At 46.9% G+C, this 25,643-nt stretch overlaps 2 protein-coding genes across 2 annotated transcripts in view; one reads left to right on the forward strand and one right to left on the reverse strand.

Moving 5' to 3' along the window:
• CKAP4 (cytoskeleton associated protein 4) overlaps positions 1-11,470 on the reverse strand; it is a 36,679-nt gene extending 25,209 nt beyond the window's left edge. Inside the window, exon 1 of the mRNA XM_069229569.1 lies at positions 10,399-11,470. Coding sequence (XP_069085670.1) covers positions 10,399-10,701 — 303 coding nt within the window. The 5' untranslated portion in view covers positions 10,702-11,470. The remainder of the gene's footprint in view (positions 1-10,398) is intronic.
• An 85-nt stretch (positions 11,471-11,555) lies between these two features.
• BLTP3B (bridge-like lipid transfer protein family member 3B) overlaps positions 11,556-25,643 on the forward strand; it is a 220,442-nt gene continuing 206,354 nt past the window's right edge. Inside the window, exon 1 of the mRNA XM_069229568.1 lies at positions 11,556-11,690. Within this exon, the coding sequence (XP_069085669.1) occupies positions 11,647-11,690 (44 nt within the window). The 5' untranslated portion in view covers positions 11,556-11,646. The remainder of the gene's footprint in view (positions 11,691-25,643) is intronic.

The raw sequence follows: 25,643 nt of genomic DNA on the forward strand, positions 1-25,643 counted from the left end.
ATGTTAAATCACTTAGTTGATTAGTAGAGTGTGCCAGCCTGAGGATGTTTCCGTGATTCAGAATGTCAAATGAGCCTCTTGACGAATACTCTGGGTAGAAAAGCGTGCAGGCTATGACCGATTGTAACATATTTTGGGGCCCCTCACCCTCCCCACGTGCCCGACATCTTCCCAAGGCTGTGTGAAGAGGGGTTGAATCTTTGCTGGCCACCGTGTGTAGCAACACGATCTGGTTAGCTGAACCTGAGGCCCCATTGTTTTTGCTAACAATAAAAGTTGGATGCGCTGCATTCACCTCAAACTGAGTGGTGACCGTGGGCACCTGGACTATGCTGGTGGACAGAGTGCTTTCCAATGCTGGGCCTATGATGATATTTCAGTTGGTTGTCCCAAAAGTAGGCACAGCAGCCATACTTAACTGGCTCAACGAACCAAGCCACTCCAGAGTTGATTTTGTTAGCGAAGCAGGGGGGCTCTCTGACCATAGTGGTCGGCACTGGGAAGCATTGTCCCCAACTTTCACGTGTATGGGTGACGAATTTAGAGATTTGGTGACCTCTCATCAATGTCCCGCTTGCGTCTAGTAGAGCGCAGACAGTAGGAGGACCTTCCTGGGACCCAACATGATGTCGTCCGTATGGATCGAGTAGGGCCCACGTGGGCCTCCCTTGGGCCCCTTGGAGAGTCCCCACAGCTTGAACCTGGATGCCGTGGGCTAATTAGGGTTGGAAGATTGGGTAAATTGGCAGATTTTTAGCCCAGGGTGCTCCGTTTTTTGCACACTTTCTTTTTCTTAGATCTCTTTGTGTATTGCTCCCTCTTGGGAGTGGGGCCCTCTGCAACCAGTGCCTGCAGAGAGAGGGGAGAAAGGCTGAGACTACAGTCCTTCAGGGACCTCAGTTGACTGGAGAGATTGGTAGGAGAAGGACCCTGCACTTTCCTGACATTGGCCTCTCCCCCTGGTCCGTCGATATGGCAGGATCGTGGCCAGGCCATCCTGGGTTCAAGCAGCTGATGTTACTTCTATTTCCAAGGAACCCAATGGGGTTTTCGGGGTTTGACGTTGGGTGCTTCTTTCAGGTTTCCAACTAGCCTTGCCATTACCTCTGGGAACATACTTAGCTTGTGTAGGATCAGAAAGCAGTTACCTCTCTGAACAGGCACGGATGCATTGGCCTGGGCACTGATTATCAGATTGTTCAGGTTTGAGATTTGTTCATCGATAGTTGCAATATACATATCTAGAGTGTTCAACAGGCTAATCAGTATGTCCATTTTTTTAGCTTGAAAGTTCATGGCCTCCACTGAGTTCTGTAAATTCCAGGGTGCTCTAACCGATAAAGATTCCCGAGACCCCTGGGGATCAGCAGTTCCCATTCTAAAAGGGCTATAGTTCTTTGGGTCATAAGTGGCGTGAGAAGCCAGCATGATCTCCGATTCCTTAGAGTGCAGATATGAAGGATCTTTACCAGGAGTTGATAAGGCCTCATCACAAGCCTGTTTGCTTAACTCAGATTCCTCTATTTTTTACGCCTGCTCCTGTCATTTTCCTCAGGGCTTGAGGTGGAGCCATTGGAGCCCTTTGTGCAAGCAGTACCTTGCCCCCACACTGTCATGGCGCATGAGGGGACCGTCTAGAATAGGTGGGGCTTGCTTAAGTTCCTCTGCGCGTAGCTCAGACAGTAACTGGGACAGGTCTTCACCACCTACGGATGAGGTGAGGGAAGGCAGGGCTGAGTTCAGAATACCCCCGTTTGTAGTGGTGAGTACCAAAGCCCTGTGTTCCCTAGGAGTGTGTTCAAACTGCCCAAGGTCTCCTTCATATGTAGATTGCTTGTTGATGGAGCGTTAGGCAGGGTGGCCCCTGTGTGCCGTACTTGATCGAACCCTCTTCATCCCTTGAGTCCTTTTATTGATAATCACAAAAGGGTCTAGGGGACAGGCAGGCCCTTACCTGGATCCGGTAGGTGCTGCATCAAATTTTCTGTTGCATGGCAGGTGCTGCATCGAATCTTCACTCAGGAAGCCGGGCTGCATCTTCTGGTTCGGCTGTGCAGCGATTTTTTCATCACAACGCAGGCTGAGCATCGTTTCTGGACGGCTGTGCATCAATTTTCAGAGCACAAGGAGTTTCCTTGAAGAGATGAAGGGGGTCATTCTGACTCCCGCCGGGCGCGGTCACCGCGCGCCCGGCGGGAGCTGCCAAAATACCGTACCGCGGTCGGAAGACCGCGGCGGGTATTTTGAGTTTTCCCCTGGGCTGGCGGGCGGCCTCCAAAAGGCCGCCCGCCAGCCCACAGGAAAACGACCTTCCCACCATGAAGCCGGCTCGTAATCGAGCCGGCGGAGTGGGAAGGTGCGACGGGTGCTACTGCACCCGTCGCGTATTTCACTGTCTGCTATGCAGACAGTGAAATACAAGCGGGGCCCTCTTACGGGGGCCCCTGCAGTGCCCATGCCCCGCGACACCCCCTACCGCCATCCTGTTCCTGGCGGGCGAACCGCCAGGAACAGGATGGCGGTAGGGGGTGTCAGAATCCCCAAGGCGGCGCAGCATGCTGCGCCGCCTTGGAGGATTCTGACGGGCAGCGGAAAACCGGCGGGAGACCGCCGGTTTTCCTGCACTGACCGCGGCCAAAGCGCCGCGGTCAGAATGCCCTGCGGGGCACCGCCGGTCTGTCGGCGGTGCTCCCGCCGACCCTGGCCCCGGCGGTCTCAGACCGCCGGGGTCAGAATCACCCCCGAAGTCTTTTTGGCCCTGAGACTTCAAAAAAAAGGATGCAAGCTCAATCCACGCCCTTGGAGAGCACTGCTCAGCAAAGTCAGAAGGTAGCAGGGCAACAGTAGGGCAGCAGTCCTTCACAGCAAAGCAAGCCAGATGAGTCATTTGGGCAGCCAGGCAGTTCTTCTTGACAGGTTGCAGGTTCAGGTCCAGAAGTGTCTACGTTGGCAGGGTCAAAGACTCTGTTTATATACCCAAAAATGCCTTTGAAGTGGGGGAGACTTGAAAGAGCGGTTTTGTAGTGCACAAGGTCCCCTTTAAATACAGGTCTGTCTGCCAGGGTCCCAGTAGGGGGTTTGGCACTCCATTGTGTGAGGGCAGGCCACTAGTATTTGAAATGGTAAGTGTCAGGCCCTCCATCCTTTCAGCCCAGGAAGACCCATTCAGTATGCAGATGAATGCAGATGTGTCCGAGTGTCCTGTGTCTGTGGTTGTCTAGGTGGAATGCACAAGAGAGCTGTCAACCAGCCCAGCCCAAATGTGGATTGGAGACAGGCTGTAAGGCACAAATTGATTTTAGTGCAGAGAAATGCTCACTTTCTAAAAGTGGCATTTCTAAAATATTAATATAAAATCCAGTCTCACCAATAAGTAGGATTTTGTATTATCACTCTGGCCATACTAAACATGATCTGGCTATCCCTTTCGGATCAGAATCTATCACTCAAAAAGAATATGAGAGCAGACCTAACAATAGCCTATGAAAGAAGCAGGCCTCACAGTAGTGGAAAATGAGTTTAGGAGTTTTTCCACTAGCAGACATATAAAACACACATGTATATGTCCTGCCTTTTACCTACATAGCACCCTGCCCTATGGGTTACCTAGGGTCTACCTTAGGGGTGACTTATATGTAGAAAAAGGGGAGTTTAAGGCTTGGCAACTAATTCTAAATGCCAAGTCGAAGTGGCAGTGAAACTGCACACACAGGCCTTGTATTGGCAGGCCTGAGGCATGGTTATGGGGCTACTTATGTGGGTGGCACAATCAGTGCTGCAAGCCCACTAGTAGCATTTAATTTATAGGCCCTGGGCACATGTAGTGCACTTTACTAGGGACTTACAAGTTAATTAAATATGCCAATTGGGTATGAGCCAATGTTACTCTGTTTGAAGGGAGAGAGCATGTGCACCTTAGCACTGGTTAGCAGTGGTAAAGTGCGCAGAGTCCCAAAACCAGCAAAAACAGTGTCAGAAAATGGAGGGAGTCAGGCAAAAAGTTGGGGGATGATCACCCTGGGGCTGTCAGGTCTAACACTGCTTCTTTTAAGTTGAGCTGTAAAACCAAATGCTGTATTTGTGCGTACCGCATCCACTCTGTTTCTTTCAGTCTGAAATCATATTTAAACTAGTTAAAATATTTTATCACTCCTGTAATGCTGGAGTGTAAATTTAGTTTTGGTGGAACAGTACACAAGAAGAGGGAAACAAGGTCCGCCTGAGTTTCTCCACCATTAAGTCCCAGGCTTTAATGGTTGGTGGCCACAGGGGTAAACAAATAAACATTAGGCAGTCTGTCAAATTAATGCAGCCAAATCATGTCCCATAATGGTCATCAATAAAGTCCCAGATATTATCTGTTTCAGATTTCGACCATTCTCCTATCATCTGCAACTGAGATGCCCAACACTACACCTTAAAGTCTGGGAGGGCCATTCCTCCACTTTCTCTTGCTTTTGTAATGATCTCAATAACACCCGAGGTCTTGCCCTCCAGCAGATAAACCTTGGTATTGCTTCATGTCATTGATCAAAGTGCGTGTGCTCAATTGTCATAAGAAGTACCTGGAAGAGATTCAGCCCTCGCTGTAAAATATTAGTTTTTATGGCACCAATTTTCCTTAACCAAGAGAGCATCGGATTTTGCCATTTCCCTAGTTCATGCTAATGTATGCCAGCAGATGTGGGTAATTAGCCGAATCAGGACGGGTTGTGATCTGTAGGCCATGATACTTAATCCGTTTAGTAGTTCGCCTAAATGGCAGTTGTGTCCTCAGGGCATTATTCTCTAGGGTAGACAGAGTCAGATTTAAAACTTCCGACTTTTCCATATTGACCTTTAACCCTACAATTTTTTCATAATACTTTAGTTGGTCAACCACGGTGGGGAGTGATGTTTCAGCGTTTCCCAACATCGAAAAAACATCAGCCGCGTAAAGCCAAATCTTATATTCGTCCCCTCCAAAACGGATACCAACTGTATCACATACAATAGCTGTTGATTATTCACAGATTTTGGTTTTGGTGTGTTTCCTAGGAAAGTACCAGGTCCTCTTTCTGGACTGTTTAAGCAACCTTCATGGGTATCAATCAACCATGAGTCTATCAATCAATATATCTGGCTCATAAACGCAGTCCTGTTTCATTTTACACTTCATTCTTAAACACAAGAATTGACAGAAGGGTAAATTATCCTTGAGACTCTGTCGATGTTGACAAGTGTATCTCAAAAATGTATCACATTCCGTAGACTTACGGAATGGACTTACATACAGTGTGCAGTATAACTTATTGTCATGTACTTGAATGGTCACATAAGGAAAAGTGATCCCATGAGGTTCACAGTTCAAAGTAAACAATATCTCTGGAACAAGATTTCAGACACCATGGAATCAGATGAGAGTAGCTTGATCAGCTCCCCAAATGAGGAACACATCATCTATGTATGTTCTCCATGTACTGACGTTTGTTAAAAATAGGTTTGTGTTAGCAAAGATGTGTTGCTGTTCAAATTCATCCATAAAAAGATTAGCTAGATCAACAACAAAACCAGCCATCATTCCCACTCATTTTAGGGGGTATAAAAATCATTTTGTATCTAAGGTAATTCCATGTGAGTGCTTTCTCTGTAAGGGACAAGATAAAATCGGTGGAAACCAAAATAAGGCACTGACACTTGTTAAAAACATTCTAAATGACAACGCTTGTGTATAAAGACTACATGCCAAACATCACAAGAGTTTGAGGTAAAGAGTTAAATAGAGCCTCGATATTAATTATGAGTGCTATGCTGTCCATGATAAATGCCTTTGTGTCAGAGTTCATATCACAACCTCTGTTGGACATTGACTTTTTCTAACCATGTGTGTGGTAAACATAAAATAGGATAAATGTATCTGATTAACACATTTAAACGTGTGTCCCCTTCTGCTCTTTCTCACTTACCTAGAACAGTGCTGACAAAATACAAAATACACTCTGCTTGGTTTTTGGCCTAGGCAACTAAGGACATTTATTTATACCTTTCCAAATGAGTTCTTAAGGGGGTTCACCGTACACCAGAAACTGGGTCACGAAGCATGCCAGTGATTGTGGGTAAGGGTTACTAACCTATTCAGGTCTCACCTAGCAGGCAAATTCAGTATCTCTTTGAGAACTTTTTTTTGCTAACAGTACGTTTAAAGCCATGCATTGCTTACCATTTGTTGGATTCACTGTCACTTCTGTTTGCTTGCTTCTTATTGGCCAGCTGCTGTAGGCGTCCTTCCTCTTTGTGTGCTTCCCCTTAATTGTATCCTTCCACTGTCATTTTTAGGCACTACTTTTTTCTTTCTATTTAATCACTCTACCAGAGTGTGTCTTTTTCAACTGGCTCACCCAAGTTCTTCTCCCCCTCTGTGTTCCTCCCTCTCTTGTCCATGTTGCGTGCCCCTACTCACCCTTCCTCATTCATGTTGCTTTCCCTAGCCCCTCTCCATCTTCCCTTGTTGTTCATGCTGTTGCTTGCCCCCACCCGTCCTCTCTCCTTCTATTGTTATCTGGGTTGTTGCTTGCCCCAGGCTGCCTCTCTCCTTCCGTTGTTGTGCATGTTGTTGCTTACCCCAGCTATCCATCACCTTGCTCACTTCCCATTCTCCACTGTCTGTGTGCTTGCGCCCAGGCCCTGCCTCCACCACCCATTGTTTGTGTTGCCCACGGAGTCACCCTCTCTGTGTTGCCTCCCATCCCCGTGTTGCCTCCGGTCTTTTAACCTGCAATAAACAAATAAAGCACTATGACGCAGCCAGCGTTAGACGCATCATATTGCTTTTTCCCCACTTCCTCCATGGTCTGTGTTGCTCCCTCCGCATGCCTTTCATCCCTTTGTGTTGCCTCTTGTCCTGCCACCAAAAAAAAAATCAATGGCATGACACAAACAATGCTGCCATGCCAAAGTGTTTTTTTGTTTCTTTTTTTAACTTTCAGCCATGCTGCACAGCTTCCACAGTGCTGTTAAACATGGCTGAAATATATTGACAATGCCTATATCTCTTTCGTAGGCACGACCTATTAGCTTTCCTAATGCTTGTGTTAATAGCGCATAGAAATTGATGTTTTGAGAAAACATGCAACAGGTATAATTTTGGTTGCCTCCAGTCTAAACCAGGCCAGCCCATCTCTTGAGTTTGTCTAGCCACTGGCTTTTTCTGTACTGCAGAAGTAGGTAATGATTTAGCTGAAGACCAACTGTTTGAGAAGGGCATTTGAGAGACAGGACACATTGGACGAGACAGATAAAAAGGCTGTTATTTTTCTAAGAGTGGTATTGTCACCTGAAACACTTCGACTAGATTCTAGTGCTGAGGAAGAATTTGAATAGCCTGGAGGGAGAGGTTAAACATTGGAGAGGACAGTAATTTAGCAGTCTGGTGACACACAAGACCTGTGGGTGGCGATAAATGTTTTGAAGACAGGAGAGGTTTCTATTCAGAAGGAAGTGGTGAAGGCAAGATTCGCTGAGTGGAAGGGCAGGGTGCTGGTCAATATCAAATGGGAGAGGGACTTCTAGAAGGTGTGGAGGTGTATCTTATATCATTGGCTGGTGTTTCAGGTATGCAATTTACTCAATAGTCAAGAGGTTTGAGTTTGTAATACTAGTAACAAAGGGACAGAAAAGTGTTGATACTGTGGGCTAGGATTTTGGGATGGAGCTAAACCGACAAGACGCGGTTTTAGAAATACAAACCTTTAACGCTGTTAGAGGCATCAACGAAGCCTTCACAAGACTATTTATGTTTTTCAGAATGTTGTGAAGTGCGATTTCTATATTCAGGGGAGGCATGTAGGCCTCTTTATCTAAGTCACTGAGTTGAATACAGGAATCTACCAGGTGAGGATGAAGAACAGGTAATAGGTATCCAAGGCTCAATGTGGAATTGTGTTTGATGTTTTGACAGAACTGGAAATAGTTTTCATGTGTGTTGAAACATATAGAACAATACTATTATTATTCAAATAAATAACTAATATATGATTCACTAATATATGATTAAACAAGTGGTGGGCAAAGGATTCACCTACATTGACTACTAGACTACTGGGAGCCAGCACACCTTTGTCTTTGTAACAGGCTGTACCATAGCACAGAGGTGCCAAGTCCTGCCATACTGTAATCACAAGTATTTCAATATGAGGCCAAGAATGCCACCTGGTGCCCCATTCTATAGCCATCTCTGGCTTGAAGCTGCTGCATAATAGAGATCAATACTAGATGTTTATTTATATGACTGTCTGGATCACTGGCCCTAAGTTTAAATAATGAGCTCCAATTTCAGACTCCTGCCCAATAAGAGAGAAATTAGGTGGTTCAATATTTAAGTATGTTATCCAGTTGTGCCAGCTTGTTTCTACATATAGTTTTCGCGAGCGATGAGTAGGTGGGAAGCCTCCCCATGGGTGGTCCACTGACATCCTGTAATAAATTGACAGATACGAGGATGGCATCTCTAAAGATGGGACTATGTATGCAGCAAGAAATGATGCATTGTGGGAACGCTGATCAATGCAAATGATTCCTATACGAGACAGTGTAACCTGGGGGTTAAAGACGTCTGTTTAAGACCCTAATGTGAAAGTATTAATAGCAGTGACTTTTGAGGGTTTGGAGAAAAACGTTAAAACTTTCAGAAGAAAATATTGATTTCCGGGCGTGACACTCTAAGTTATTGGGGACTTTCAGAGTGTTAAAGAGTGAAAATTTGCTTTGTGTTTCGTGACTGTCGTGAAGTGAGTGTAATATGGAGGGTCTGCTTCATAGAATTAGGGCTACAGGCAACCATCATGAATAAAAGGGTCACGGTAGCTTCAGGAATGAGGCTCTTCAAGGCAGGGTTTCAAAAACTCTGGACAGCACAGTCCCAAGAATCTACAGGGAAATTTCCTGTCTATCTAGATGCACCTCACTCGCCCAAATCAGGCTAGACTTTGGTCTAGCCAAACAGTCAATAGCAAGACGCGCTGCACTTACCATCATCTGCTACAGGCTTCAGTCCACCGAAATGAACACCATAAACTACAATATTTGGCTGCAAATAAACAAACCCCATTCAGCGGCCGGAGAAAGTCTTTTTAAAAGTTCAATCGACCTGTTGGGTCAACAGACTTGGGTTCTACCACGCTGAGCCTTGAAATGTTTCGAAGAACCGTTAACAAAACATCAAAACTAATTTCATCTCTGGAGGACAGGGCATCTTTTGAGAACTGTGCCCATGCGTGGATGGTGTTAAACAGTTACACCTCCCTAAGACCACAGCAATATCTGGGGAAGACTTTTAGCAGCAGGACCAAGAGAGGGTTTTAAAACAACTCCTAGGCATCCAGCCTATTAATGTGCATGCAGCTCCATTGTTAAGGGCAGAAGGAGAAGCTCCATGCATGCTGCGAGGTCAAGAAAAAGAGGACGCAATCCACACTATCTTCCTCTGCAGGTCCTTAAATCTGCGCCGATGCTTGCTCCGGCCCTTCTGGACCCAGGCAGGGGGGCGTTCTTGTAGACAAGTTATAACAGCATGCCTAAACTCCGGAGACTCTAGAGTAATCTTAAGTGCAGTAAAATATTTTCCGGGAGTTGACCGGGCCTTAAAGAAAGCACCCTATCAGCCAGATCATTTTACTCAGCCTGAAACAATTGTACCTTCCCAGTTACACCAACGGTAGCACCGGACTAAAGCAACCTCGGCTTACTTACTGTAATAACCACTTGCACTAGTCCTTCTTCTTGCACAAAGCACTTTCCCACTGGGGCCACTCTAATTACTTGCATGTCTGCACTAATGACATCAATAGCAAGGTAATCATCCCAACCGCCATCCTACATAATCGCTGCACAAGTTTTTCTTTTGCAGCGTTCTGTGGCCTCAGGTAGAATATGTTTGTTAAGCTGCTCCTAGCACGCATGCAGAAAGAAGTACTTTCATCTTTTTAGCCACAGACCCGGACAGTGAACACCTTCCCCCCTTATCCGACAAGGAAGTTTTTATCATTTTCATGTATTTGTTTTTCTATTGCATTCGATATATATTGTAATGATTTTAATTATTCGAACAATAAAGATTTACTTACTTACGTAAAAAAGAATAAAAGAACTTCTAACTGGGATTGAAATGCCAAGCAGATGAAAAGCGGACAATATTAGGCCTCAAAAATGACAGTATTAATTACACAAGAAGCCATTTCCAAGATATATCTGCAAATAACTCGAATTCTCAGAAGGCGGAGCACTGTGCATCCCTAGTGTAGGTTAATTGCAAGCGGTGCCACCTGACGATTTCATCATGTTCACGAGGCATTTCAGTTAGCAGTGATGTGCTATACAGATTCTGTCATTCATTCAATAATTCACGATGAAGGCAGCCTTTACCTGCTTCAGGGCGCCATCCACGCTCTGGGCCAGCTCCCCAGTCTGCCTGGACAGGTCCCCGTGCCTTCTACTAATCTCTGCCACTTCTTCGAGGAGGTTGTAGCCACACCATCCTGAAAAGCCAGCTAAGGACAAGAGAGCGGCGTAAAAGAGAAAGTTACAGGCCTTGCCGATGCGCAGCGTGTTAGCAGCAGACCCCGTCCCGGAGCTTCCCTTTGCGTTTCTCTTTGCCACGTCCCCCGGCGCAGGCTGGGCGCTCCTGTCGGAGGAGCTGTGCTTGTGCCTCTGTTTGGCAGATGACATTGTCAAACACCTTCAAGTGAGAGGATCAGTCAGGGGCGCCGGGGCACTAAAACTGCCAGTGTAAGCAGTGTCAGGGTACAGTAACGTGTCACCAAGGAAGAAGCCTGACAGGAAGGGGCCTCGAACGGCAAGGCAGTATTTGAACTTCTCAAATTCAATAGTGCCTCTCCCCCTCCCCGAGCCAGTCCCACCACGCCTCCCAGGGAGGGCGGAAGAGTGCCACGCACACCAAAAGCAAGCCATCCGGGTAGAGCGATCACGGGCCCTAGGTACCCCCTCCTGGAAGAGGCTGGCCGACACGCGGCGAGAATTGTAGTGTCACTAAGACCCTGAAAAGGAAAAGAAGCGTAAAACACCGAAAGCACATTGTGATGCTTGAAACGTGGCATTCCAAGGAAGTTTGCAGGTGTGACTTTACAACAACGGCTGTAGCGAGAGTCTGACCACACATTCTGAGCAGTGTGTGGGGAATACGTCTAGCACCTCCCCGCGCGGGGCAGCAGCACGGGAGGAAGGGATGGGAGATGCCCGGGGGATGCCCTGGAGGTGCTGCCTGCATCAGCAGCGGAGGTTGCCGCACTCCTAGGCACAGGACGCGTCTAGCGAGGCACGCCCCCCACTGGTCTCGCCGTCCTCCTGCTTCTCCCCCTGCCCTCCGCCTCTTCCTCCTCTCCCGCTCCTCCCAGTGCTGTCATCGGTGCAGAGCCGTCGGGCCGGGGGCGGCCCCGCGCCGATGACAACACCTCCAGCCTGGCGTCTCTAGGTGATGCTGCAGCCAAGATGGCGGCCGTCTGACTGGCGGAGGCACCGAGCAGGCCGGCGGGGGCGAGCGCGGGCACCCGGTCCCGAGGGGACAGCGCGGCTCTCCGACGGAGATGACACGGGCCCCGCCGCTGCCCAAACTGATTCTTCCCGGACTGCTCCTCTGCAGCAAGGAGGCGCACCATGGCTGGCATAATCAAGAAGCAGATTCTGAAACACATTTCCAGGTCAGTGTGGTCACTAGTGTGGGGCGCTGACACCCCCTAACCAGTTCTCTGGGAGCGCAGGGCGGCAGTGTTATTCTCTGGGTGCAATGAGATGAGGGATATCAGTTACAAATAGACACGACGTAATGGGAAAACGGATCCCCACTACTTGTGGACGTTGTTCCTTTTGGCTTTCCAAGAACGTCACTTGTTCGCATAGATATATTGTAATGTATCGCCATATACTAAGCGTTAACATGTGTCTACGTGTTTTCCAGCTAGTGGACCCAAGAGAAACCGAGAACGCAAGATCTGCACAGGATCACACATCGTTGTACTTGTGTGATACTGTGCCCAGACTTCTGATCTTTAGGTCCCCTAACCTATGTTTTGGACACAATATCACAAAGTACAGATATATTTACCACTGTTACTAAATGGAGCGCCCCTTGAGCTGCGTACACATCTGCTATCAGTTATGCCCCGCTGCGTATCGTTAAAAGTTAATAAGACTGTCTGCCCGGTGGTGACTGGCGGTGTCACCTGGCAGTGGACTATGACCAGCTCGTGGAGCTGATCGTTGTATGTTGCCTTTTTTTGTCTAAAAATGTGTGTGGCAGGTGAAGCAGCTCGTGTGTGTGTGTGTTGGGTGGGGTGGGGGTGCTTGGGGGATAGGAGTCTATGCGACAGCGCCGCCCTTTAACAGAAGTGTCTGAGCTAGAAGTGCGGCTGGCTCTCTGGCCCTAGGCGTGTACTGTACCGCCGATTGTTACGGGAGGTTAATGATTTAATATATTGTCGGGCTAATGCAGTCCTCTCGAAGGCCAGATGCTCCCACTTGTGTTGTTGGAGCACTGGTAGAAAAGAAGAGACTGAGAAGAAATGGATTCATTCGGAATCCTGAAATTGTTAAAGAGGAAGAAGGTTCAAGACGCTGCTTTCGGCTTTTCCTTAATTTAAGTGATGTATATATTGAGTTTAAAGTTCACTGATGAACTTTTCTGCATATCCGAAGAACGTAGTGCACGCTCCAAACAGCGCCAACAGGCAAGAAGAAATATATATATGTATATATATATACACACACACACACACATTTCCGTTGTTTTTTATTAAACTTGTTCAGTTTCTTGACGTTGTAAATAATAGGCAGCAGACATCTGATCTCACAAAGTGCACGTATTTTCTATGTTCTTAAACACTGATTTACTTTGAACATCGTGATGAGTTCAAATTCCTACCTCCAAGAAGTATGAGGAAATAAAAAGCGATGAATGTACATCATGGCATATTTTCATGACTCATAAATAAGTATCTTAAGGCCAGATGTACGAAAGGATTTGACCCATTCTGTGTCTATGGGAAAAAGCTTTCGTACATATGGCCCTTAGTTCGGAATTGTGTTAGCCGTGGGTTGACAGGGTGTGGAGAAAAAGCTAAACATTGTGTATTCTGTGAAAGTAGTGATAAACGTTTGATAATTCATACTCCATAGTGACAACGAGTGTAGTGCCGCAGTGGGGTCTGCAACAAGTTAGACATGGATTACCTGGGGCAGTTTGGGATGCCAGTTGTTTGGTATCTCTTCCGTTGTACCATTATTGAACGATCCCTGCATTGGTGAATGCCCCACAGAAATGACTGTTGCCCAAATTAATAGTATTCAATCTATCGAACTAGGAAGGATGGAAGGGTGCGTAAGCCTTGGCACTTTGAAACCCATGATCTACCGTTCATAGTATCATTCCCGTAAAGGTTTAATTCACTGAGCTATACTGCAGAATGGCATGTGTTGCGCCTTGAATCTACTTAACCTGTATGCACCGTTGACAGATTAGCTATTAGAAGACTTACTTAACGAACTGTAAAGGTTTGAACTAACCTAGCAACATTGTTGGTTATTTTGCTTAACCGATTGCTGAATGTAAACTGTTTCAGCCTTCCAGTGTTTGAGTTTTATCAGAGTAGACAACAGCCTAGGCCGACTTGTAGACCCATTGATATGATACATGCCAAGGGTTGCAGGCGCTGTCTTGTTACTTTGTTTCAAGTGACCTTCCACCCGCTCTCGCTTGGCACCCCGGCTCTGTGAATAACTGCTGTTGTAGAAGAATCAGACGGAAGGAGCTGAGGCAGGGCAGGGCCTGTGAGGTGAACCAACCTCCGTGGATGCCTTCTAATGGATGGCTGTATCATCAGCATGGCTGTGTCATCGGCATGTTACACAGACACGTGAGTGGAGTGTTCAGTGAGAGAGGGCACGTGATCTGGCTCTACCCTACCAGGTGCCAGGAGACTGGGCTTACGTGGCCTCTTGTTTCTCATTTACTGGCAGCATTTCAGCAAAATCATAGAAGTGACCAAAGTAGCATCAATCACCCCTTGACACTTGGTGACATCATATGACCTTAGATGCCATGAGCCACAATAGGCCAAAAAGTTAAATAGACAAAAGCATACGCAAAATATGCATTGAAGCTAGCTGTAACATGGAGTATAAAGGCCACATTTACAATCCCAAGGTCGGCTTTAGCGCTGGTGGCGCCCTGTGCGACAGCCTTTTTTTGGCACCCATGACCACCTCGTTGGATTCACTCACTACCACCTGACAAACGCACCCCTCATGTCTCCAAGGGCCCCTTTCACATACATGAATTTGTTTTAAAGTGCTTGTGTAAAGGCTGGCTTTACTAACCCACTCACCTATCCACACAAAAAATAGTTTTGTTCTTTGCAGCAGGCATATTAACCCTCTATGCTACTTTATGGTGAGTCAAATCTGCCGGTAGACAAAACTCTCATCCCTCTCCCCAGCAGGAACATTAATCACTAGAGGTATCTTGACATTTCTATTGTTTCCTGAAGGCTGGATGCACAAGGAACTTTTCAGCAGGTGCTTTCAAATCGTACGTTTCATAAGTCATTGCTAAACAAAGACCCCCCCAATCCAGGTCAGCACCCAGTCCAGCACCCAGCAAGCACCACCCTAAAGCAGGCCCTGACAATCCCTGTTATATCTTGAATGACACCCTTGACTTTGATAACTATTCCAGAGAATACTGGGCCATCAGCTTCTTGCTGCATCTCTGGGGAAGGGTGTGGTGTACAAAAGTGTCAATGTCTTTACACTTTTGGGTTCCACATTATCAGTAAATGGCCCATTTGAGAGCTTCAAGTGCATATGGGTTGATATTGCATCGTTCTATAACTCATAAGTGATGTGACAGTCCATGTGTTACATGCTATATAGTGATAGTGTTTTCTTTTAAATCCTGAATGGTCACAACCTCATCTACAGAATGCCAGCAGATGCCTACTATAGATTTGTGCTTCAAAAAGATAGGTTCTGAGCATACACCGGAAGTGAAATAAGTGGTGCGAACCCGATCATTGATGGATTTAATGCTTGAGAGGAGTACATTCCAGAGCAGTGATAGCTGGATTGAGGAAGACCTGACCCCTCACTGGCATTTCTTCAACTTGGATACTACCAGGACTCGGAGCCCAGCTGATTGCTGTGCCCTTGCAGGTTAATCATGACATAAATTAGTAGAATGCACAGCTATCCCAAGCAGTGTCCTAGTGTTAAACGTGGAATGAAAATTTATGGATAGAGAGATCAAGGGAACTGGGAAGTAGAGAAAAATAATGTTTGGAGACTCTTCAGAACAGACAGATAATTGGACTTATGTCACAGGGATAGATGTGAGAGGTTTCAGCCCTTAGTTGCAAGGAAGAAGGCGGCACTGCCTCTCACGCAGGCCTTAAGAGGCTTGGAAACGTGAATGGGAATAAAAGATGAGCAAAGAGTTCATGGAGGCAAGAAAGGTTTCAATTACAAATGCACAGCCCGAGCACAAACACCCTTATGGCAAAAACAGCCAGCTTTAAAAATGCATAGCCTCTCAATATGGAGCCAATGAAATTGTGTTAGAGCACTAGAAATATAAGAGTGATGTGATAATTTGAGAAGAAGCAGAGCAGCCAAATTATGAAGTAGCTGAAAGCGCTGAAGAATATATTAGCAAGATAAAGATAAAAGGAAGTGGCTTAGTTAGGCCTAGCTGGCACTGCGGCTTGCACTACTAACTTTCTACAGTGATTAGGAAGAAGAGAAACAATATTCCTGATCATTCTTCGATTAGGGAGGAAAAAACAACTGGAGCAAACTTTGTAATTCTGAACAGAGAAGGATAACTGGCAGTCAAGAAGACTGCCAGATGTTCTGCAGAACGTGATGGAATCTGACTCAGATGGCCAACAATTAGATGTCCAGATGTCAGAGGAACAACCAATAGTCAAAATGTCGGTTTTGTTGTATTTAGGTTCATCCAGTAGGCTTTCTTCTTCTAGCAGGAAAGCACAATAATTGGACCGAGCAAGACAAGAATACTGATCAAAGCATAAATCTGAGTATCATCTGCATAGGCCAGGGTTCTGCAAAGTCAGTCCTGGAGAGCCAGGTCCATGCCAGATTTTTAGCATATCCACATTTAGAAAAATGTAGAGTTCTGAAACATCTTTTTTGTAAATGTGGATATGCTAAAAACCTGGCATGGACCCGGCTCTCCAGGACCGACTTTGCAGAACCCTGGCATAGGCTATAAGCCTTGGCAGTGGCCAGTGGACTGACATACACAGTGAAAACTGTGGGGCTAAAGGAGGCTGTTACACCAAAGGAGCAATTACAAAAGTTGGATTGATGAGGTGGTGGATGGACCTCCCAATACTGACCCACAAGAAACGATTCCAACCACTGAAGCAGGTTGCCCTGAATACTAGAGTTTGCAAGACAGCGGAGTAGATTGGTTGGAAAGATTAAAAGTGTTATACCCTGCCAACAGGCCAAGGAGGACCAAGGTGTCAGTGCCTCTTGAATCCACCATCATCCTGAGGTCATGGGCAACTGATAGTTGTGCAGACTCAGTATTGTTTAGAGGCTGGGAGCCAGACAGAATGGATCAGATAAGGCAGAAGCTTCAATTAGAAAAGGCATCTGCTGATTTGCACGTTTTCCACGTTTTTTGTTAGTTGGAGCAATATAAATATGGTACTAATGTTAGCCAGCACAGTTGAATAGGCCAAAGGCGTCTTAAGCAGAGGGGTGGCGAAAGCTTTCTTTCAGGCAGAAGGCACTAATACAGAAAATAATGAGCAACTGCTTAAATCTGTAAGAGCCAGCAAATCTAGTTGACAGTACAGCATAAGATGTGAAAGGGGGTAGGGAGGAGGAAAGTCAAGGGTCCAGCAATGAGCCAGATCAGAGACTCTTGCAGCTTAACCGGGAAAACAGCCTTTACAATTTACTATGCTGCCTTAGCCACTCAATGCCATTACCATGCAGCCTTTACAACTCATGCCCTTATCACATATAGTAAGTATTGTTAAGTGTGTGTATTTGTATATAGGGGCGGGTAGTGATAAAGGGTGGTAAGGGCAATTTTAGGATTTAGGGGTGGTAAGAGTATTTTGAGGGTTTAGGGGAGGGAAGTGGTAAGGATCATTTTAGGGGTTAAGTTAAGGGTGGCAAGCCTAATTTTTTAGGGTTTAAGAGTGGGACTGTTAAAGGGTAGTTAGGAGTAAATTTAAAAAAAATGCAGATTCCCATTAACAAAAGAAAACAAACTAAATGTGATATTAATATATATATGTATGTATGTGTGTGTGTGTTTCACTTACCTTGGAATACCATGCACGGTAAAGGCTGCGTGGAAAAGGCTTGTATGCTAAAAGCATATTTAGTATTGCCACATATCCCTTAACAATGGATTTAAGAGTTACAAGAGAATATTTGGAGAGAGAGAGCTCTTAAAGGGACTTTCTTGAATTTAAGTGTTTGATTAGAAATCCCCGAAGGAAATAGGTATGAGTTTATTCTGCCTTCTTGCAGATAGTTTTGAAAGAGCAGTGCAGAGTGTGTCAATTGTAGAATGAAACAAGTCGGATAAACGCAAGTATAGCTCCATAGAAGATTTTACTAGAGTATTAAAGCAGTCAGGTGTGAACAGCCCTTTTCCATGTTAAAGCCTCCCCTTATAAAATTAGCAGCAGAAAACAATAGAAAATGCAAAATATCCTTTACAGGCCTGGCAAATGGTTTTTTATAGTCCTTAATTGCATCAAAGCATTTTATCTTGGAACTCGTGTAATAACTTGTTCAGCATTACCTTTCCATGGACTTCGGGGAGTGCTTAATACTAGCAAGTTCCGGAGGAAATCAAGCGGCAGAGGGATGACTATGAGTGGTGCGAGAGGCTGCAAGGGTGCACAAGATTTCAAAGTGGTAGAAACCTATACTTTCTAATTATTGGTGAAGTTGAAAATTTTGCCCTCAATGAATCCCTTGGCAGTAAGTGATTTCTCGAGTGAGCTGGGCATAAAGATAGCCGATTGCCTTGTAGAAGGTACAGTGGAAAAAGATGAAGGTCTCTGCTGATGAGTGAAAGGTAAAGTAAACGGAATATAGCAATGATCATTCCAAGTAAGGCAAAGTGGAGAGCTCAGAGAAAGAAACACCTTTTTATCCAAAATATGTCCTCCTGAATGAGTGAATGGCTGATTTTAGGAAGCTTACTCTGTATATATTATATCAAAATGAGATATAGTGTGTACAGAGTGCAGGGTTCCCCAGAGGCTTATCAGAGGCTATAGTAGATATTACTAATGCTCTCTTTTGTGGTAGTGTGGCCGAGCAGTTAGGCTTTTCAGAGGGTAGTGCAAAGCATTTGTTGTACGCACACAGTCAATAAGTGAGGCACACACTCAATGACTAACTCTAGGCCAATGTATTTGTATGTAAACATATTTTGTTACTTTATTTCTAGAACCAAAAGAATCTTGTTGCAGGTAAGTATATTTGTAAGTAAGTATCAAGCATAGGTACCAAAGACACTTTGTTTAGATTTCGTAAATAAAACAGTTTACAGGCAAGTAACACTTTTCACTTTTAAAAGTTGACAGTGCAATTTTCAGAACAGTGTTGGGGGGTGAGGGGTGGGGTGGGGGGTGTGGAGAAGGAGAAATGTGATAGTGTGGTTTTGAGGTAAGTACTCAACTTGCACTTCCAATCTGGGGTTCAGGATGACCCCAAAATTACACCACGATCATCACAGGGCCGGCCAGGTGCAGAGGTCAAAGTTGAAGTTAGATTTTGAATGTGATCCTATGGAGACTGGGGGCACTCGGAAACAGATCTGCTAGCAGGTAAGAACCAGCGACTTTGGAGGGCAGACCTGGGGGTTTTAGGTGAGCACCGGGGAGGCCACAGGTCAGCACCAAACCCACACCCTCAGCAGCACAGGGGCATCTGGGTGCAGGGTGAAAAAACAGTGTCGGGCTCCCAATGCTTTTCAATAAAAGGGAACCCTGGGGGGTCACAAGTAGGCTGCAGGCTGGGTCCAGGGGGTCGGTTCCCAAAAACCACAGGCTAGACCAGGAGGAGTGCCGCCTGCTGAACTTTGCTGCACCGGAGGTCAGGTTTCCCAAGGCCAGGGGGCTGCAGGTGTAGGGGTACCTTTTGGCGTCAGAAATCTTTGTCCGGTTCTCGTGCAGTATGGGGGTCCTCTGGATTTAGGCTGTAGGCGTCGTTGTGTTGGCCAGGAGGGGTCAACCCAGCGTGGACACAAGGTCCGAATCACCTGGGGACCTGGTCTGGACCGGTGGGCCACCTGGACATGCGCCCTGGGCGTCTGGTGCAGAGTGGGCATGACTCGTGGATCCCGGGTGGTTCTGAAGTCCTTTATGGGGTTTCTTGTGGACAGGGCTGCTGTCCTCAGGAGTTCTTGGGCCTCTGGTGGGCAGGCAGTCCTCTGGGGTTTTGGAAAGGTCGCTGGTCCTGCAGGATGCGTCTCCTTTTTCTAGCAGGGCTATAGACAGGCCGGTAAGGCTGGGGCCAAGTCAGTTGGTGTCTGCAGTCTTCTCTGCTGGGGGGTCGGCTTAGCAGTCGTCCTTTTTTCTTCTAGTCTTCTTCTTGAGGTCACCAGGACTCTGACGAGCTAAGTTCAAGGGAGCCCTTAAATCCTGGATTTAGGGGCATCACATGGGTCAGGGGGCAGTAGCCAAAGGCTACTGTCCCTGAGGGTGACTACACCCTTTCTGTGCTCGCTCCCTTTGTCTTCCAAACTAGGATGAAGGATTCTGGAGGGAGGAGGTCACTTCAGCTCTGGACACCTTAGGGGTGGTCATAGCTGGAGTGGTCACTCCTCCCTGTTTTACCTAATTTTCCTGCTGGGCTTGCCGCCAAAACTGGGCCTTTGTCCGGTGGTGGGCATCTCCACTAGCTGGAGTGCCCAGGGGCACTGCAACAGGAGGCCTAAACCTTTAAGGCTCACCACCAAGTGTTACAGGTCATGCAGGGGGAGGTGTGAAGCACCTCCACCCAGAGCAGGCTTTTTTCTGGCCTCGGAGAGCACAAAGGCTCTCACTCCACAAGGTCAGAAACCTGTCTTTTAGTGGCAGGCTGGCTCAGACTGGTCAGCCTTACACTAAAGGGTTGGGTAAAATACAGGGGGCATTGCTAAAATGCCCTCTGGCTGCATTGTTTAATAAATCCAACACTGGCATCAGTGTGGGTTTATTTTGCTGAGGAGTTTGATACCATACCTCCTAGCCTTCAGTGAAGCCATCATGGAGCTGTGGAGTTAGTGATGACAAACTCCCAGCTCATGTACTCAATATGGCCACACTGCACTAACAGTGTCTAAGAATGTACTTAGACTCTGTAGGGGCATATTGCTCATGCAGCTATGCCCTCATCTGTGGTATAGTGCACCCTGCCATAGGGCTGTAAGGCCTGCTAGAAGGGTGATTTTCCTATGCCGCAGGCAGTGGTTTGTGGGCATGGCACCCTGAGGGGGATGCCATGTCGACTTTGGCTTTTTCTCCCCACCAGCACACACACACTACACTGGTGGTGTGTGTGTGTTTGGTGAGGGATCCCCTAGGGTGGCACAGTACATGCTGCAGCCCTTGGGGACCTTCCCTGGCCACAGGACCCTTGGTACCATGGGTACCTTTTACAAGTGACTTAGCTGTGTGCAAGGGGTGTGCCAATTGTTTGAGCAATGGTATAGTTTTGGGAGAGAACACTGGTGCAGGGGCCTGGTTAGCAGAACTCCACGCCCTTAATCTAGGACGCTCCTCCATCTGCTTCCAGTCCACACCGACGAACACCAAAGGACGCTTCTCCTGCAAAGCCTGCAATTTCTCCTGCAACCTAACCTCCAAACTCAAATCAAAACAGACAACTGCCTAAGATGCATCCTACTCAACACCCGCTCCGTCCACAATCATGCAATTGAACTCTGGGACCTCCTGACTACATACTCGCCCGACGTCGCATTCCTCACCGAAATCTGGATGAATTCGGCCTCGGAACCAGACGTAGCCATAGCCATACCAGAAAACTACAAGATAACCAGAAGAGACCGAATCAACAGACCAGGAGGAGGAATCGCCATAGTCCACAAAAACACCATAAGAGTCTCCACCAACTCCCACGACACCATCAACTCCACCTAGCACCTCCACTACAAAATCCACATCAACACTAACAACACACTCAGAGAAACACTGGTCTACAGACCCCCTGGACCCAGAACGCAGTTCTGCCATGACATAGCCGACGCCATCAGCTCACAAGCCCTCGCCTCAACAGACTACATCCTCCTCGGTGAGCTAAACTTCCACCTAGAAAATAACAATGATATCAACACCACCAACCTAATCGCCAACCTTGCCAACTTCGGCCTCAAGTAACTAGTCACTACACCCACCCACTCCACAGGCCACACACTCGACCCCATCTTCTCACCCAGCAACCACGTCTCTTTCAGCCACACCACCGAACTCAGCTGGACAGACCACTGCTGCATCCACTTCTCCTACCAGAAACTAGTCACTCACTACCACCGCACACAACCCCCCCCACGCAACTGGAACAAAATATCAATGGATCAACTGATCTTCACTCTTGCCTGGGCCCCACCCCCTGGGACCCCAGATCTCAACAGAGCCACCACCAACCTGCATTGCTGGATAGAAGATTGCGCCAACACCCTCACACCGCTCAAAAAAAAACCAAACACCTCCCACAGAATCAAGGCCAGCTGGTTCACCCCAGAACTACAGGAATCCAAACGGCTATGTCGCAGAATGGAAAAAACCTGGCACCTTGACCCTACCAACTCCAACCACATCGCTTTCAAGGATGCCCTACGCAAACATCACCAACTGATCCGCACCACCAAAAGGACCCACTTCAAAAACCGCATCGACGCCAATGCTCACAACAGTAAAGAGCTCTTCGGCATCATCAGTGCTCTCCACCCCCAGGACCTGCTCCAACGAACCCCCGCCATCACAGGAGTTCTGCAACTCACTGGCAACCCACTTCCATCGATAGATAGAAGAAATCCGCAATAGCTTCAAACCCCAGACCCACCAGCTGACAACAAACACCCAAGAACCCAACGCTCCATGCAACACCCACCTCCTCCACACCTGGACCCCCGTCCACATAGAGGACACCGCCACCACCAATGGCCTCCATCCACTCCGGATCACCATCGGACCCCTGCCCACACCATATCTTCAATAAGGCAAACATCATCATCGCCCCCCACCTCTGCAAAACCATCAACAGCTCCTTCGAGCCAGCCACCTTCCCAGAAAGATGGAAGCACGCAGAAATCAACGCCCTGCTGAAGAAACCAAAGGCAGACCCAGACGACCCCAAGAACTACCGGCCGATCTCCCTCCTCCCCTTCCCAGCCAAGGTCATCGAAAAAAACGTAAACAGCCAACTATCCCGGTTCCTGGAAGACAGCAAGGTACTCGACACCTCCCAATCCGGATTCTGCAGAAACCACAGCACCGAGACTGCACTCACTGCTGCCACAGACGACATTAGGACCATGCTCGACGAAGGAGAAACAGCAGCACTCATCCTCCTGGACCTATCCGCAGCTTTCGACACGGTATGTCATCACACTCTCCGCACACGCCTCCACAACGCTGGAATCCGCGACAAGGCACTCGACTGGATCTCGTCATTTCTCTCAGACAGAACCCAGAGAGTCCGCCTCTCACCGTTCCTGTCAGAAGCCTCCAGAATCATCTGTGGCGTTCCCCAAAGATCTTCCCTCAGCCCCACGCTCTTCAACGTTTACATGGCCCCCCTCGCCAACATCGCACAAACCCACCACATCAACATAGTTTCCTACGCAGATGACACTCAGCTCATCCTCTCCCTTACGAAAGACCCTACAACTGCAATGAACAACCTCCACAATGGACTTCACGCCATCGCCAGCTGGATGGAATCAAGCCACCTCAAGTTAAACACAGACAAGACAGAAATCCTCATCTTTGGCACCAACCCCTCAACTTGGAATGACTCCTGGTGGCCCACCTCCCTAGGAACTGCGCCCTCACCCACCACCCACGCACCCAACCTAGGCTTCATCTTGGACTCCACACTCAGCATGACTCAGCAGGTCAGTGCCATCTCCTCTTCCTGCTACAACACTCTCTGCATGCTCTGCAAAATCTTCAAGTGGATTCCCGTCAAAACCAGGAAAACTGTCACCCACGTCCTGGTCAGCTGCTGATTGGACTACGGAAACGCCCTATATGCAGGAATAACAACCAAACTCCTAACAAAGCTGCAAAGAATCCAGAATGCATTCGCCCGCCTCATTCTGGACATCCCACGCCGCGACCACATTCCTCCCCACCTCAGAGACCTTCACTGGCTACCAGTATCAAAGAGGATCACCTTCAAACTCCTCATCCACGCACACAAGGCCCTCCACGACACAGGCCCAGCCTACCTCAACGACACTCACCTGCCCCACCCGCAATCTTCGCTCCGCCAGCCTCGCCCTCGCCTCCATCCGCCGCACCACCGCCGGAAGAAGATCCTTCTCTCACCTAGTCGCCAAGACCTGGAGCTCCCTACCACTCCACCTTTGCCAGACCCAAGACCTCTTGACATTCAGGAAACTCCTCAAGACATGGCTCTACGCCCAGTAGCTCCCCCCCCCACCACAGCGCCTTGAGACCCTAACAGGTGATTAGTGCTCTCTATAAATCCTTGATTGATTGATCCCAGCACACTCTCAATCAATCAATCAATCAAGTCAGCATCAATATCAGGTAAAACGTGGGGAGGGGCAGGGGTGGTGAACCATACCAAAAAGGGGCACTTTACTACACTGACTTTACTGTGCCAAATCAGACCAAATGTCTGACAAACAAAGATAAAAGAGGCAACCTCAGGTTGGGTATGGAAGAGCCCACACCAAATGTTGAGATTGCCTAAAAATGTAACATTTGAGACATTTGAAATAAAAGTGCCACAGAGCTCTGAAATATCAGGTAAGGCCTTAGTGGACAATCTGGGAGTGCAGTAAATCAGGAGGCCTGAAAGTCAGTAAGTAGGAATTAAAGTTATAACTGGAAGAACTTCAGAGCCACTAACTGTAACAAGAGTAAGTGGTGTGGTCAAAAGATGTTTATAAATAAAAGCTGCATAGCCACAGCTTCCTTAAAACAGTTTGCATTAAGATTTGTTTTTAGCCCATTGGAACAATGATGGCGATGTGAGGCCGAAACACCTCATAAAGCCAGGTCTCCATAATAAAGATAACAGAGTAAAAACGGAGGGAACTTTCTTGAAACAAAAGTTGGGACTAAAATATATGTTGCCTAATTCACCAGGCACAGTGACTTAGTCTAGACCATCTGCAGGCCCAGAGTAAAGTGATAAAAGGGCTGGAGTCGTATGGTCCTAGCAAATAAGATATAATGGCACCAGAGCCACAGTATTTTGCAAATGCTGACATATATCTGCATTCGATGTTGAGTAAGTCACGAGTATAATTTATTAGTATAATATGATCTTAACATTAGTCTGGCCATTACTGACCAGACCAGGCGAGGAGATCTCAGAAATTGAAAGATTTCCTTGGTTGTCCTTGAATAAAAAATGGCTTTGTTGACACTTTACGTTCCAAGCCTACAATCACTCCTAAGTTTTTGATCGTAGCACAAAAGTATCTAGACCCCCGCCTGTAGCATAATTCCTGCCTTACTGAGATTCATAGCTAGGCACTGTACTCATCCAAATATAAATGATGCCAAAATGGAGCATTGAGAACACTTTACTTATACCATTGTTTGTATAATTACAGAAATGGATACCAAAAGAATGCATCAGCTTCCCAACTGTGGCTGTAATAAATAAATCTGAAGCAACAGGGCCTAGTTCTGAGGCTACCTGTACATCACAAGCTAACAGTTGATCTCACACACACAGACACTATTTTAATTCATTATTTGCTGAAGCCAATTTTCGAAAAATATTTTTACCAGTTGCTTACCTAGTGAGCTGGAGAGTGATTGTGTATGATACTGTCCGTAGTGCGCACTAGTTGTCTGTCTTCTGTAATGGGCTAAAATGCCACAGCCTTTATTGAATTGAGTTTATAAAAATATTCATTATCCGGATGGCATTCCGGCACTACAGTGGTGAAGCTCCAGCAAGTGAGATTAGTTCAGCTGAAAAGCCAAGTTTTTAACTTCTCTTTAAACAGTGATGGGCATCCCCTATTCCTGATGGAAGGAGGTAGAGAATTCCAGGATCTGGCTGCCTGGTTGGAGAAAGAACATCCACCTTTGTGACCAAGCTTGAACTGCATTGTCACCACCTGGTTGGTCGTTGTTAAGTGTAAAGCACGGGAGGGATGGTAAAGTGAAAACTTACATATGAGATAGGTGGATCCAGTGTTTTTTAAGAACTTGGCGAACTAGGCAAAGAGCTTTGAAAGCACACCGATTTTGGTTAGGAAACCATCTGAAATGCTTATTTTTCCTCCCCCGTTTATAGAGACCAGTTGTGTTTCGATTTAATAATGGTTTATTAATATTATCGCTCTGAAGCAGATGGTCTGTGGCTTGCGGCACCTACGGCAT

This window comes from Pleurodeles waltl, chromosome 4_1, assembly GCF_031143425.1.
Source record: "Pleurodeles waltl isolate 20211129_DDA chromosome 4_1, aPleWal1.hap1.20221129, whole genome shotgun sequence".
Taxonomy (NCBI): domain Eukaryota; kingdom Metazoa; phylum Chordata; class Amphibia; order Caudata; family Salamandridae; genus Pleurodeles; species Pleurodeles waltl.